The 15,711-nt window shown below is 49.8% G+C and overlaps 1 protein-coding gene across 1 annotated transcript; it reads right to left on the bottom strand.

Moving 5' to 3' along the window:
• Positions 1-1,348: 1,348 nt before the first annotated feature.
• On the bottom strand, positions 1,349-4,473 carry CLPSL2 (colipase like 2). Its single transcript, XM_033216937.1, has 3 exons — positions 4,200-4,473; positions 3,334-3,456; positions 1,349-1,550 (listed from the first exon to the last, which is right to left on the bottom strand). The coding sequence occupies exons 1-3, from the start codon at positions 4,281-4,283 to the stop codon at positions 1,455-1,457; spliced, it is 303 nt and encodes a 100-aa protein (XP_033072828.1). The 5' UTR covers positions 4,284-4,473; the 3' UTR covers positions 1,349-1,454.
• Between the last annotated feature and the right edge of the window lie 11,238 nt (positions 4,474-15,711).

The following is a 15,711-nucleotide window of genomic DNA, read 5'->3' as shown; positions in this document are numbered from 1 at the left end:
AGGCAGGAGGATCACTTGAACCCAGGAGTTTGAGACCAGCCAAGGCAATATACTGAGGCCCTGTCTCAGAAAGAAAGAAAGAAAGAAAGAGAGAAAGAGAGAGAGAGAGAGAGAGAGAGAAAGGAAGGAAGGAAGGAAGGAAGGAAGGAAGGAAGGAAGGAGGAAGGAAGAAGGAAGGAAGGGGGGAAGGAAGGAAGGAAGGAAGAAAGAAGAAAAAAGAAAAGAAGAAAGAAAGAAAGAAAGAAAGAAAGAAAGGAGGGAGGAGGGAAGGAGGGAGGGAGGGAAGGAAGGAAGGAAGGAAGGAAGGAAGGAAAGAAAGAAATTGGCCGGGAGAAAGAAAGAAAGAAAGAAAGAAAGAAGGAAGGAAGGAAGGAAAGAAAGAAAGAAAGAAAGAGAAGAAAGAAATTGGCCGGGCATGGTGGCACACACCTGTAGTCCCAGTTACTTGGGAGGATGACGTGGGAGGATCTTTTGGGCCCGGGGGTTGAGGCTGCAGTATGCTGCGATTGAGCCACTGCACTCCAGCCTGGGTACTGTCTTAAATTTTTAAATTAAATGAAAAAGAAAGCACTTTGCACAGTGTCTGGAACACAGGAAGTGCTCAATAAATCCTACCTGTTATTACGTGACACCTGGAATGTCTATGACTACTGGGAAGGAATTCAGCCTGAGAGCTGCTGGCTCTGGCCCTACCTGAGGGCTGCCCGACCTCTGGACTTCCATTTCTGATCATCAGGAAATCCCCTCCTCACCTAGACCAATTTGGGTTGGTTTTTAAGATACTTGCAGCAGAAACAGGCCTCACTGCTACCGCAATTATATGACCTAGGGCAAGTCATGTCGCTTCTCTGGGCCTCAGTTTCTTCGCCCATGCAGTGCAACCGACAATACCTGAGAGAGCGGAGGCATCGATGCACCAGGTCCCTTTCCCACCACAGGCATTTTTGCATTTATACTTTGCACATTCTCACCAACTCTCTAATGACCTCTACCCTTTTGTGCCCCCCAACCTGCCCCGCAAAACATTCAGATACCTCCACCTAGTCTCTACCTACCACACACCCCTCGATAGGCACCCCAACGTACACTCTACAGGCATATTCCTCAATCCCATCTCTCCCACACAGCCCTCCAGCCCTCCAACCAGAGAATTGGCCCTTTCCCAGACCCAGCCTCTGCTCCATCACACCCTCCCTACGCCATTTCCTTCCTGGAGTTCTACCCTGAGCTCCAGACAGAGCCAAATCCCATAAGAAGCTCATTCATGCCTCCAGCCTCCCCTTTTGCCTGCCCCCTAGACTGGTACAATCCCCACCAGGTCCCCTCACCCAGAAAGTACAGACAGAGGCCAGGCCAGAAAGTGACTTTAATGTCTCAGGAGCTGGATTTGGTGCAAGTTGGTGGCACCCAGGGCCTCCGGCCCCAAGGGAGCAGTAATCAGTCTGCATCTTCCTCTAAATCATATGGCACCGGCGGGCACACATCAAGTCCTTGGATATGCATGCCAAGCCCCCCCGGCAAGGGCAGATGATGTTGGTAGCTCCCTTGGTCTGCAGGGAGTGGGTATGAGAATTGGGAGTCACCAGGATGCAGGAAGGATGGGGACTTAAACTTCTTAGGGACCAGAACCAAGAGTACCAGGGCTGGAGTAAGACAGACCTAGGCTGTCTCTACAGCTTGTAACTGCATGACCTTCAGCAAGTCAATGAACTTCTCAAGCTCAGTTTCCTCATCTGTCAAATGGGGACAGTAATAGTAACCCACCTCATAGGGTTGTTGTGAGGACTAAATGAGATAGAGCAGATCAAGTGGTGATAATAAAAAGACCCTTTAGGCCGGGTGCGGTGGCTCACCCCTGTAATCCCAGTGCTTTGGGAGGCCAAGGCGGGTGGATCACCTGAGGTCAGGAGTTTGAGACCAGCCTGGCCAACATGGTCATGTACTAATAATACAAAAATTAGCTGGGCATGGTGGCGCATGCCTGTAATCCCAGCTACTCCAGAGGCTGAGGCAGAGAAATTGCTTGAACCCAGGAGACGGAGGTTGCAGTGGGCCAAGATCACGCCATTGCACTCCAGCCTGGGCAACAAGAGCGAAACTCTGTCTCAAAAAAAAAAAAAAAAAAAATACCCTCTAGCCACTTCAGCTGTAGGGCCAGGCCATGGTAGGGGCCCTGCTGCTTCCTTAGGGCATTGTCAACTCCCCACACAGGGACACAGAGGCTGAGCCCACCCATCCTAGAAAGGTTTGGGCCCAGGGCCAGGTGAGCAGGAACAGGGCGTACTGAGCATTCTTCTCCCTGCATTCCTAGAAATGAATGACAACCATGCTGGTCTGCACACTGTCCTTCCCAGGACCACATAATCTTCCCAATAGCCTGGTGGGGTAGGTACTTTAGCCTCTCCTTGTAGATGAGGAAACTAAGGCTCAGAGAGCCATGATGACCTGCTTGAGGTCACAAAGATTGGGTGTGGAAAAGTCAGGATTTAAACTCAGGTCCAACTCCAAAGCTGTGGTCCTGCCACTACAGCGCCATGCTGCTCTCAAGAAATCATGTCACTGTGGCAGGGAGATGGGGACTAGTAAGGGGAAGGTCATTTCCTACTTACCCTGCCTCAGTGATGTGAGAGAAGAGATATTCATTCATTCAACAAGCATTTATTGGCTGGGCACGGTGGCTCATGCCTATATTCCCAGCACCTTGGGAGGCCCAGGCAGGTGGATCACCTGAGGTCAGGAGTTCGAGACCGGCTTGGCCAACATGGCAAAACCCCATCTCTACCAAAAATAGGAAAATTAGCTAGGCATAGTGGTGCATCCCTGTAATCCCAGCTACTCAGGAGGCTGAGGCACAAGAATCGCTTGAACCCAGGAGGCAGAGGTTGCAGTGAGCCGAGATCATGCCATTGCACTCCAGCCTGGGTGACAGAGCAAGACTCCATCTCAAAACAAACAAACAAACAAAGATAAGCATTTATTGAGCACCTACTATATGCAGACACTAAGCTGGGGGTAGGTGCTTCATAGATGAATATGATGCAATCCCTGCCCTTGAAGAGTTCTAACCAGTGGGAGAGGCAGAGAAAATACATGGCCAATTAGGGAGATACATGTCTGACCCCAGGGTACAGGAGCTCCAAGGAGGGAAGGCTTCTCAGAGGAAGTGGCTGGAGTTGTTTTGTACCATGAGTAGGAGTTTGCCAAGTGGAGAAGAGGAAGGGCACTCCAGACAGAGGTGAAAAAACAGGTGGGGCCAGGTGTTTTTTTTTTTTTTTTTAACCTCCTCTGCCTGCTTCTCTACTTGCCAGAAGTTGCCCCTTCCTAGGGCCTCACCTGGGGCAAGCAGATCATGGTTATTCTGGCCCTGGGGGCACAGAAGGCTCCACCGGATTCCAAGTCCATGAGGCAGCAGCCACTGTAGCACTCAGAGTGGTGGAAGCACCTGTCGGTGATTTTCTGTGGGGACAGGCAGGATGTCTGCCAGGCTGGGGACAATCCCTGAGTTGTGTGGGAGGGTAGGAGAGGGTTCCCACCATTGCCAAAGAGCCCAGGGGTCCAGGAGAGGTTACGAGGTTGTCGCCCCCTGGGGGAACTGGTCCCACCAGCCCCACCCCGGCCCCTCAGCAGGACCCAGGGGAGCAGAGGAGAGGAGGAGAGGGGGATTAGCACTTTCCCTTCGGCCTCTCCTTTCGTGGACCCCCCTCACCTCCATGAGTCCCATAGGGTGTGTCCCATTTTGCGGGGCGGGGTTGGGGGGTGAGAATGAGGGGACTGCGGGCTCCAAAAAGAGGAAGAGAAAGAGAAGAGGGGAGAGCCCTCCTGCCTGGAAGAATCACTAGACAGTGAGGCCAGGCGGAGGAAGAGGGGGAGAAACCAGAGCAGGCAGGGAGGGTTTGGCTGTGAGCACTTTGGGGAGGCAAGTGAACCCAGGACTGAGGCCATCGGAAGAGGCACGGGCGGGGGAGGTGGGGGGAGCGAGGGTGCTGGTCATAGGCCAATTTCTCTCCCCTCGAGGCCGCCAGGGGAAAGTGAAGCGGCTTTTGAAGTCCGTCTGAGGATGCCCCAAGCTGCCCGCCTAGGTGTGGTTCCGGACCCACCTCTCCCTTTCAGGCTGCCCGGCGCCTTCGGGCTCCACTGCCCCTGCGGCGGGGCCACCCTCCCCTGCGGTCGCGGCGGGCTGGGGGCGTTCCCTGCCTCACCTTTTTATATTGCGGAAGCGCGCTCCAGAGGGGCAGCACCGCCCCCGCCAGGATCCCCGCCACGAGCGCCAGGGCTGCGGCCATGGGCCTGGGCGGCAGAGCAGCGGCGGGGCTCGGAGGGGCAGCGGGATAAACCCTCTTCCCGCCACGTGACCCGGCGCCCCAGGCCGCCCTCGCGGAGGAGGGGCGTGGAGGGCGCGGACGCCTGCGGAAGGGAAGGAGGGAAGAACGGCGCTCAGGCTCTCACGGCTGGGATTCTAGACTGTAGGGGCCTCCATACGTGTTACTTCCAAGTAGAAGCTTGAAACTGTAAGATAAAACTATGTTTTTATTGTATTTATTTATTTTACAGACGGACCCTCACAGTGTCGCCCAGGCTTAAGTGCAGTGGCGCCATCTCGGCTCACTGCCATCTCTGCCTCCCAAGTTCAAGTGATCCTCCTGCCTCAGCCTCCCGAGTAGCTGGGACTACAGGTGTGCGCCACCACACCCGGCTAATTTTTAAAATTTCTGTAGAGACGGGGGTCTCCCCATGTCGCCCAGGCTGGTCTCGAACTCCTAGCCTCAAGTAATCGTCCTGCTTCAGCCTCCCAAAGTGCTGTGATTACAGGTGTGAGCCACTACACCTGGCCTCAAAAATTTTATTTTTATAAATGGCACAAAACATATATACTGAAATAAAAAGAGCTTCCTTCCTGCTGCTGATTTTCTGTCTGCCCTTGCAGCCCCAGATTCTCCCCTTAACTTCAGGATAATCCAGCCCCTCCCTCTGGGCTGCTCACACCCGCTGCAGGCCCCATTCTCCTCTTCTGTAAGAACCAGGAAGTGGGACAAGATGGTCTCTAAGTCTTAAATCTCGTGCAGTCCTAATCATTGTATTAATTGTCTAAGGATTCATCTGTGAATTGTGTGAAAGTCAAGATGTGGGGGCAAAATGGAGGGGTGGGAAGAGAAGAAAACTCAGAATGGGGAAGAGGGTTAAGGGAGAGCTGCACAGCGCAGTCCTGGAACTGGGGGAGGCAGGTCTTCCTCAGGACTTCCCTATGGATGAAGCTTCCACCTCACCCCGCCTGCCTGCTTCTGCTTTTTCTGATTTCTTTTATTTTTATTTTTATTTTGTATTGTTAATATTTGTTATAGAGACAGGTTCTCCTTATGTTGTCCAGGCTGGTCTTGAACTCATGGGCTCAAGAGATCCTCTTGCCTAGCTAGGCCTCCCAAACTGGTGGGATTACAGGCGTGAGCCACCACTCCCAGCCTGCTTCTACTTTTGAAGTTTTGCTTAAGAAATGGACTGAGGTGGCCGGGCGCGGTGGCTCAAGCCTGTAATCCCAGCACTTTGGGAGGCCGAGGCGGGCGGATCACGAGGTCAGGAGATCGAGACCATCCTGGCTAACACGATGAAACCCCGTCTCTACTAAAAAATATAAAAAATTAGCCGGGCGAGGTGGCGGGCGCCTGTAGTCCCAGCTACTCGGGAGGCTGAGGCAGGAGAATGGCGTGAACCCGGGAGGCGGAGCTTGCAGTGAGCTGAGATCCGGCCACAGCACTCTAGCCCGGGCGACAGAGCGAGACTCCGTCTCAAAAAAAAAAAAAAGAAATGGACTGAGAAATCCTGTCTCGGTGGGGAATAACAGCCAAGAATAACAGCCCCCACCGCACTCAGAGGGCCCTGTATGCATTATTTCCGTGAGCCCTCCCTGTATTAACACTAGCTGTCACAGAGTAATTAACACTGGCTGTCACAACAGAACTCCTGGAATTTCATGGCTTGGCACAATAATGCTTTATGCAAAGTCTGATTTGGGGCAAGAGACCCTTCTTCCATCCTGTAGCCACACCATCTATAAGACTTGCCTCGGCCAGGCGCGGTGGCTCAAGCCTGTAATCCCAGCACTTGGGAGGCCGAGACGGGCGGATCACGAGGTCAGGAGATCGAGACCATCCTGGCTAACACGGTGAAACCCCGTCTCTACTAAAAATACGAAAAACTAGCCGGGCGAGGTGGCGGGCGCCTGTGGTCCCAGCTACTCGGGAGGCTGAGGCAGGAGAATGGCGTAAACCCGGGAGGCGGAGCTTGCAGTGAGCTGAGATCCGGCCACTGCACTCCAGACCGGGCGACAGAGCAAGACTCCGTCTCAAAAAAAAAAAAAAAAAGACTTGCCTCTGGCTGGGCATGGTGGCTCACACCTGTATTCACAGCACTTTGGGAGGCCAAGGTGATAGGATCTCTCTCTTTTTTTTTTTTTTTTTTGAGACAGAGTCTCACACTATTGCCCAGGCTGGAGTGCAATGGCACAATCTTGGCTCACTGCAACCTCTGCAAAGTGCTGGGATTACAGGTGGGAGCCACCATGCCTGACCGAGTCTCTTGAGCTCAGGAGTTCAAGGCCAGCCCTGGACAATATAGTGAGGCCTCATCATTACAAAAAAAAATTAAGAAATTAGCCATACATGGTGGCACATGCATGTAGTCCTGGCTACTCGGGAGGCTGAGGCTGCAGTGAGTTATGATCGCTCCACTGCACTCCAGCATGGGCAACAGAGTGAGACCCTGTCTCAAAAACAAACAAACAAACAAACAAACAAAACTAGCGTCCAAGGTCTCTGTGGAAGACCTGCCTTCTCCATTCACAAACCACCTGCTGGAACTAGTCACATGATCCCAACCTTCTAACCTTCTGCAAGGGAGGCTGGGAAATTCAAGGGAGTCTTGGAATATTTAGCATCTACTATCATTTCTGCTATGTAACTCTTAGCTCTGTTTTACAGACTAGGAAACTGAAGTCTCAAGATAAAGTTACTTGCCCAAGTAACAAGATGAAATGGCAGAGTCAGATATAAATCCAGGGCATTCTAGCTCCTGGGTCCAAGTTCTTACGACTAAACTACACTGGGAGTGGCCGGAGGGCTTTGCCCCTAGTAAGGGGGTTCCCATCATTAACTAGTAAGGGGGGTCCAGCAGTCGTGGTCTGAGCTCTCTTCATATGTGTGTTCTGGTACCTTGGCTAACTAGTGACCCATCCACGCAGATCATTTGTAAACTGGAGAGGAGGTCTGGGGATGGATACTTCTTGTACTGCTTCACTGGCTTCCTTTGCCCATACCCCCATGACCGTTAGACACTTGAGAAGTATTGTTGACTGCTTAGGAAAGTGGCAAATTTGAAGGCAAGGGGCCAGCAACTGTGTGTCAGGGTTGGCAGCCCCTGGGGAACCCACTGAAGGCTCTGAGGGGTGGTGAAGCCGCTGGAATTCTGTACAAAATATTATGTGCATGGATTTTTTTTTTTTTCTTTTTCTTAAGCCAGAGATCTTCTGGTTTCCTCAAAAACAACTGGTTCAGAACCTTTATTTTCAGTTGAGTAAACTGAGGCCCAGAGAGGGCAAGGACTTCTCCCAGTGACTCAGCTGGTGAGTAGCAGAGCCAGGCCTAGCTCTGCTCCTGACTCCAAGTCCTGTGCTTTTTCTCCTGTACCATGGCCTGCCAGCACTGGTCACAGGCATGTGTCCAGGGTACCTCCGCATTGCGGGGGAGTAGGAACCATATCACCAGGGTCTCCAGCACCAGGAATCACTGAGCTGCCTGACCTGTGGGCGTGGCCACAGCTCTGCCCAGGGCCCAAAACTGGCCACCTCAGACTTCAGTGAGCAGAAGGGGGTCAGTTCAGGACAGGGGAGCACCTTGCTGGTGGACTTCTTACCCCCTATTTCCTGCCCCTTCACCTTCCCCTCCTCTGACGGTCTTTAATGTCTCACTTCTTTTCTTCTGCATCTTTCTGGTGGCCCAGGTGGTGGTTTCCATGACAGTGTTCTCACTGGTCTGCAGCAAAATGAAAACAATAAGGATAATGTAGTAGTGTTTTTGTTAAAGGTAAATATATTAAATTTATTATTATTAAACAAAAATTTTTTTTGAGACGTCACCCAGGCTGTAGTGCAGTAGCACGATCTTGGCTTACTGCAGCCTTCGCTTCCTGGGTTCAAGAGTCTCCTGCCTCAGCCCCCACTCCAAGTAGCTGGGACTACAGGTGCGCGCCACTACACCTGGCTAATTTTTGTATTTTTAGTAGAGGTAGCGTCTCAACATACTGCCCAGTCAAATAAATGTATTTAATTTAAAAAGTGATTATTTATTTTGAAATTACGTCTTTTCTACTTCTTTGGTGTTAAAATGTGCTTTTTTTTTTTTTTTTTTTTTTTTGAGACGGAGTCTCGCTCTGCCGCCCAGGCTGGAGTGCAGTGGCCGGATCTCAGCTCACTCCGCCTCCTGGGTTTACGCCATTCTACTGCCTCAGCCTCCCAAGCAGCTGGGACTACAGGCGCCTGCCACGTCGCCCGGCTAGTTTTTTGTATTTTTTAGTAGAGACGGGGTTTCATCATGTTAGCCAGGATGGTCTCGATCTCCTGACCTCGTGATCCGCCCGTCTCGGCCTCCCAAAGTGCTGGGATTACAGGCTTGAGCCACCGCGCCCGGCCAAAATGTGCTTTTATGAAATAATGGCCATCAGTAGTTCAAGACCAACCTGGTAACAAAGTGAGACCTCTGTCTCTACAAAAAATTAAAAAATTAGCTGGGCATGGTGGCATCTGCCTATGGTCCCAAATACATGGGAGACTGAGGTAAGAGGAGCTCGAACCTGGGAGATTGAGGCTACAGTGAACCATGAGATGGACTGTCTCAAAAAAGTAATAATAATTAAAATAAATAAAATGGTGATGGTATTTGGAGGTAAAAAATAACAAATAAAATATTTAAAAATACATTTTAAAAAAGCAATAATAGCCACGATACAGTAGTAGTTTTGTTTCATTGTTCATGTTCTTTTTTTGGGCATATATATACATATATATACACACACACATATATATATTTTTTTGAGACCGAGTCTTGCGCTGTCACCCAGGTTGGAGTGCAGTGGTGCCATCTTGGCTCACTGCAACCTCTGCCTCCCAGGTTCAAGCAATTCTCCTGCCTCAGCCTCCCGAGTAGCTGGGATTACAGGCACCCGCCACCATGCTCAGCTAATTTTTGTATTTTTAGTAGAGACGGGGTTTCACCATGTTGGCCAGGCTGGTCTTGAACCCCTGACCTTAGGTGATCCACCAGCCTCCCAAAGTACTGGGATTACAGGCTTGAGCCACCGAGACTGGCTTTTGGCCAATATATTAAATATATGTGCACAAATTCTCAGTCCTCAAAATTTTTTGGAGGTCTTATCAGTCTTTGAAATCCAAAATAAAATCCTGGGGAAAACTGACCTTGTGAAAATTGCGCATTACTCAAGTCCTCCTGAAGGAACTCTAAAAGTAATCTGGGGAGAGTGAGGAATGAGTGGGTGCCCTAAGAGTTTGAAATGCGAAAATAGATCCTCAAAGCCTTCCTAGACAAGAGGACCAGAGTGGGAAGTGTTTGGAGGTGAGGAGGTGGAGGCCTCAAGCTTGTATGTCGCGGACTCTGGCAGGAGAGGGCCGTGCTGTTTTGCTAAGCCTTAAAGGGGGTCTGGGATTTGGTAAGCAGAGACTAAGGGTTTCCAAGCAGGGGTACAGGGTGGGTAAAGGTTTGGAGGTGACAGTGAATAGCTGTGAGTAGAATAGCAAGGAGATGGTGTCTGCTTGTGGGGGATACAGATTGGAGATGGGGCGGTCAACGTGCCAGGGAACTTGAGGGTCTGTGAAAATAGCCCCCGTTGAGGTGGCTCCTCGGTGGAAAGCTGGGCTGGTGGTGGCAGTGCTAAAGTCAGAGCAGGGGGACCTGAGCCATTGAGCCAGGGGTGCAGGGTGAGGGTGGGGTTGCCCGGCTCTGTCTGTAAGGTCTCTAGAAGGAGACGCCCAGCATGCCCAAGGGAGATCAACTGTTTCTCAGCTTCTAGTCACCCCACCCACACAACATACTCTGAACCAGGGGCAGGGCTCAGAACACACACTTCTCATTTTATTTCTTCCCAGGACAGGCTGGCCCTGCTGAGAGGCTATCAGCTCAGCTTGGGAGAAAGACAGGCCTGGAGGGAGAGGAGGGAGATGACCTGCCGCCGCCTCCTGGACTGGGCTGGCCCTTTGACCCTAGGGCTTTGGCCTGAAGGACAGAGTGGGCGGTGGTGTCTGGCGACCAAGTGTGCTGCCCCATTGCCTTCACCCATGGGAGGGGACTGAGCTTTTCTAAACAACTTAGCCTATGACAGGGGCCTTCCTTAGAGGGGCCAAGGAGGGCTCCCTACAACCTCTGTGTTCAGGCAAAAGGTTCATGCACAGAGAGGTCTCCAGAGGGGACATAGCAAGGGAATGCCCCGTTCTGCCATCCGCCTGTGCGTAGGGTGCATGTGTAGACTTGCTGGCACTAGAGTCCCTTCCTTCTCCCACTCGGTGAGTCTGAGCCACATTTGTGCCCAGTTGCCTTGGCAGTGAGGGCCCCTTGCTTACCTCAAGGAGCCATGAGGGAATCACAACTCCTGCAGCTGCAAGTGAAAGAATTCCAGCCAAATTATGTAATTTTAACACTAAAAAGCAAAAGAAACAGTATTGGGTCAGTCACCATGTGAGGCTGGCCTCAGGGCTCCAAAGAGAAACCACTGACAGGTGTCTCTCTCTTCAGCGTCAGCCTTCAGGCAGTCTCATTTCCTCTCAGGGAGGGAGACTGCCTCTCTGTAGGGGCAGCAGGGAGCTGTACACAGCTCTATGCACCGCCCTTCAGCACCCATCTAGAAATCCCTAGAAGGCCAGGGGGATTAGGGACCAGAACCTCATGGAACCTGAACAGGGCAGCTCCCCAAAGGCAGGGAGATAGGGGGTTGCTGCCTCTTGAGGAATACTGCATGGATGCTGAGTAGGTAGAATTATAAGTGCCCATAACACCCCAAGTTGCCATACACAGAGGACTGCTCTGCTTAAGACCATACCTGGGCCGGGTGCGGTGGCTCAAGCCTGTAATCCCAGCACTTTGGGAGGCCGGGGCGGGCAGATCACGAGGTCAGGAGATCAGACCATCCTGGCTAACATGGTGAAACCCCATCTCTACTGAAAATACAAAAAATTTGCTGGGCGTGGTGGCGGGCGCTTGTAGTCCCAGCTACTCAGGAGGCTGAGGAAGGAGAATGGTGTGAACCCAGCAGGCGGAGTTTGCCGTGAGTCCAGATTGTTCCGCTGCACTCCAGCCTGAGGGACAGAGCAAGACTCTGTCTCAAAAAAAAAAAAAAAAAAAAAAGATCCTACCTGGATTCAGGAACAGCCCCCTGGGGCAGGAAGGAGTCATGGACAGTAGTATCCTTTAGCCAAGGGTGACACTGAAGGAAGGGTCCTTGAAAACTTGTTCCCGCCCACCACCGTCAAGAAGCCTAAGCTACATTCTATAGAGTAATGGATCTCAATCACTTTTTTTTGGCTACAACCCATGGTAAAGGTACATTTTACACAGATATTCAGACAACTAGTAGCTCCAATTAGTTGGTGTCTGTGTTATGCTGGTTTGATGATCACCACTGCAAACGTGTGTGCTCGTGCATACATCAATGTGTAGATGTGTGTATGGAACTAAAGTTTCACAAAACAATACTTACATTTACCATATGTGATCTTATCTGAGATTTTCTATCCTTTTCGATTTCATCTTTTAAAAGTGCTGGTTAGGGGCCGGACGTGGTGGCTCATGCCTGTAATCCCAACACTTTTGGAGGCTGAGGCGGGCGGATCACGAGATCAGGAGTTTGAGACCAGCCTCACCAACATGATGAAACCCCATTTCTACTAAAAATACAAAAATTAGCCATGTGTGGTGGCATGCGCCTGTAACCCCCAGCTACTCAGGAGGCTGAGGCAGGAGGATCGCTTGAACCCGGGAGGCAGAGGTTGCAGTGAGCCAAGATCGCACTACTGCACTCCAACCTAGGCGACAGAGTGAGACTCCGTCTCAAAAAAAAAAAAAGCTGGTTAGGATGCACCAAATTGGTTTCATTGCCCACTTACCATCCATCAATTGCTCTACCACTCTGTTGAGTCCACTAGATTCATCTGTCCAACTGACTGTATACATCTTGTTGGTCTCCATTCCATTTACCTATTCATTCATCATTCATTCATGTATTCAACAAACGTTTAGTGATACCTATCGTATGTCAGGTACCTTAACATCAGAGCTCAGTTGCAGATAAGAGATACCACCGTACTTATTTTAAGCAGAAAGGAATGTAATACAGATAATCGAGGGCTGACAAAGACATTGAAATGACTGGAAGAGTGGAAACCAGACTGAGCCTCCAGGAATGACTTAAAAAACAAAACAAAACAACCTTGCAGAACTGAGCTACCAGGGGAGCTACTACCCCTGCCGCCATCAGGCAGGCGAGGAGGCAGGTAGTCGTCACTGCAGCTGTGGTCCCGGGAACACACACGTTAGCTGTGATATCGGGTTCAGGAAGCTGCCATGAAAAATTATTGCCTGCCAGGTGCAGTGGCTCACACCTGTAATCCCAACAGTTTGGGAGGCCAAGGTGGGAAGATTGCTTGAGCTCAGGAGTTCAAGACCAGCTTGGGCAACATAGCAAGGCCTGGTCTTTACAAAAAAAAGTTTAAAAATTAAACTGTAAGGCCGGGCGCGGTGGCTCAAGCCTGTAATCCCAGCACTTTGGGAGGCCGAGACGGGCGGATCACGAGGTCAGGAGATCGAGACCATCCTGGCTAACCCGGTGAAACCCCGTCTCTACTAAAAATACAAAAAACTAGCCGGGCGAGGTGGCGGGCACTTGTAGTCCCAGCTACTCCTGAGGCTGAGGCAGGAGAATGGCGTGAACCCGGGAGGCGGAGCTTGCAGTGAGCTGAGATCCGGCCACTGCACTCCAGCCCGGGCGACAGAGCGAGACTCCGTCTCAAAAAAAAAAAAAAAAAAAAAAATTAAACTGTAGTCTCAGCTGTAGTCACACCTGTAGTCCCAGCTACTTGGGAGGTTGAGGTGGGAAGATCGTTTGAGCATGGGAGATTGAGGCTGTAGTGAGCCATGATTGCATCACTGCACTCCAGCAAAACTATTGCCTGTAGGCAGGTGTGGTGGCTCACGCCTGTAATATTAGCACTTTGGGAGGCCAAGGCAGGAGGGTTGCTTGAGGCCAGGAGTTTGAGACCAGCCTGGGCAACATAGTGATACCCTTGTCTCTACAGGAAAAAAAAAAAAAAAATTGCCAGATGTGATGGCTCACGCCTGTAATCCCAGCACTTTGGGAGGCCAAGGTGGGCGGATCACGAGGTCAGGAGATCAAGACCATCCTGGCTAACACGGTGAAACCCCGTCTCTACTAAAAATATACAAAAAATTAGCTGGGCACGGTGGCGGGCACCTGTAGTCCCAGCTACTCGGGAGGCTGAGGCAGGAGAATGGCGTGAACTCAGGAGGCGGAGCTTGCAGTGAGCCAAGATGGCGCCACTGCACTCCAGCCTGGGCAACAGAGCGAGATTCCGTCTCAAGGAAAAAAAAAAAAAATTAGCTGAGTGTGGTGGTGTGCACCTCATAGTCCCAGCTACTCAGGAGGCTGAGGTGGGAGGATCACTTAAACCTAGGAGTTTGGAGTTACAGTGAGCTATGATCATAGCACTGCACTCCAGCCTGGGCAACACCCTGTCTCTAAAAAAAAAAAAAAAAAAAAGTATTGCCTGCGTCTTCCCTAGCCAAAAACAAAACAAAAACAGTATGCCTCCTACAAATGCCACTGCCCTCCCTTACCTCCATGAAGATTAGGCTTTAGGGAGTGCCTGTGATCAGCAGTCACACCTAGGTCTACCACTGTAGTGTTTAGCTTTCCTGCCCCGCAGTGCAGGAAGGGACACCAGAAGGAGATGAAAGAAAAGCTGAACAAGTCGTGCTACAGCAGCCACTATAGGGAAAAGTGCCTGGAAGTGGCACAGGTTACTTGGAGAGGGTGAAGTTAGTTTTCTACTTCCTATTTGAAATCTTCAGTTTTTACAACTGCAAATCACTTTTTTTTTTCTTTTTGAAGACAGGGTCTCACTCTGTTGCCCAAGCTGGAGTGCAGTGGCATGATCATAACTTACTGCAGCCTTGGCCTTCTGGGCTCAAGTGATCCTCCTTCCTCAGCCTCCCAAGGCTAGGACTATGAGTGCACACCACCACACCTGGCTTTTTTTTTTTTTTTTTTTTTTAGCCTTTTAAAGATTGTCTGTCTTTCAGTGCTTCAACATGATGCCAAAACAATAGACTGAATACAAATAGCAAGGAAAGGAATCAAACATTTATAAGATATTTATTATTCTTCTGACCAAAGTGCAATGATTTTTCATTTTTTTAAACAACTATAAAAAAAGTATTCAAGAAAATAAAACACAAATGGGAAATTTAACTAGATTGCTTCTTCTAATTAATCCTAACCTTGTGTTTGGTCTAGAAAACAAACAAAAAAACATTTGAAGTGTTACTAAAATGCTAACTGAATCATTTTAGCATAAATCTAGCCACATGCATTTCAAGGTTCCAGTGCTAGGAATTTTGTTAAGATCAGTTGAATCATGAATAACACCATATAATAGAGGATGAGGAACACAAGCCTTAGATGTGATCCTTGCCCCATACCCTTAGATTATGTCAGAATAAAGCTGCCAATTCTGCCAGGCTCTGAACCCCTAGTGCCTCCAACCCAAAACTTGGAAGCAAAGAATATGCCCTGTCATATAACATTGTACAACTTGTAATAAAACACAGCCTATGTTTTCTTACTTTTCTATAGGAAATGGTTAGTTATTTGATATGTACTAAAACACTGCTAAGAATCCACTTCGAGTTTGTTTACTAAACACATTGTGTGCAAGAACTGACTCCACAAAAATTTCCTTTGAAATCTGGTCCACAAATTCACCTAAGGTTGGAAATTTAAAACTTGCAAGAAAAGGAGGAAGTGGGTATCCCTAAATCCTAACATGTTGTAATTACTAAATTACAAGCATACTGAAAAGTTTTGCGCCGGGCGCGGTGGCTCAAGCCTGTAATCCCAGCACTTTGGGAGGCCGAGACGGGCGGATCACGAGGTCAGGAGATCGAGACCATCCTGGCTAACACGGTGAAACCCCGTCTCTACTAAAAAATACAAAAAAACGTGGCGGGCGCCTGTAGTCCCAGCTACTCGGGAGGCTGAGGCAGGAGAATGGCTGGAACCCGGGAGGTGGAGCTTGCAGTGAGCTGAGATCCGGCCACTGCACTCCAGCCTGGGCGACAGAGGGAGACTCGCTCATAGAAGGCACAAACTATAAAAGGGATAGTCTTTTTGAGTTAAAACAAAAAAAAAACTAGCTTGTTTAGTGAGCACTGTAACTAAGATGAAGAAGTTATGTCTCTTAATTTACTGTCTCTCCTGTGACCAAAAAAAAACTTTAAAAAATTAATTTGTCTTACCATATACTTTCCAGCCACTAATTGAGATGTAGTTATGAAAGATTAAAATTGCCTTAAAAGGGGGTCGCGATAGCAGCTATCAAAGCAATATTCAAGCAAAATTTCAAGGATGCTTTCAGGTTGAGAA

This window comes from Trachypithecus francoisi, unplaced genomic scaffold (assembly GCF_009764315.1).
Source record: "Trachypithecus francoisi isolate TF-2019V2 unplaced genomic scaffold, Tfra_2.0 Lachesis_group10, whole genome shotgun sequence".
NCBI lineage: Eukaryota > Metazoa > Chordata > Mammalia > Primates > Cercopithecidae > Trachypithecus > Trachypithecus francoisi.
The sequence above is the reverse complement of the archived record's forward strand: the minus strand, read 5'-3'. Positions and strand labels throughout refer to the sequence as shown.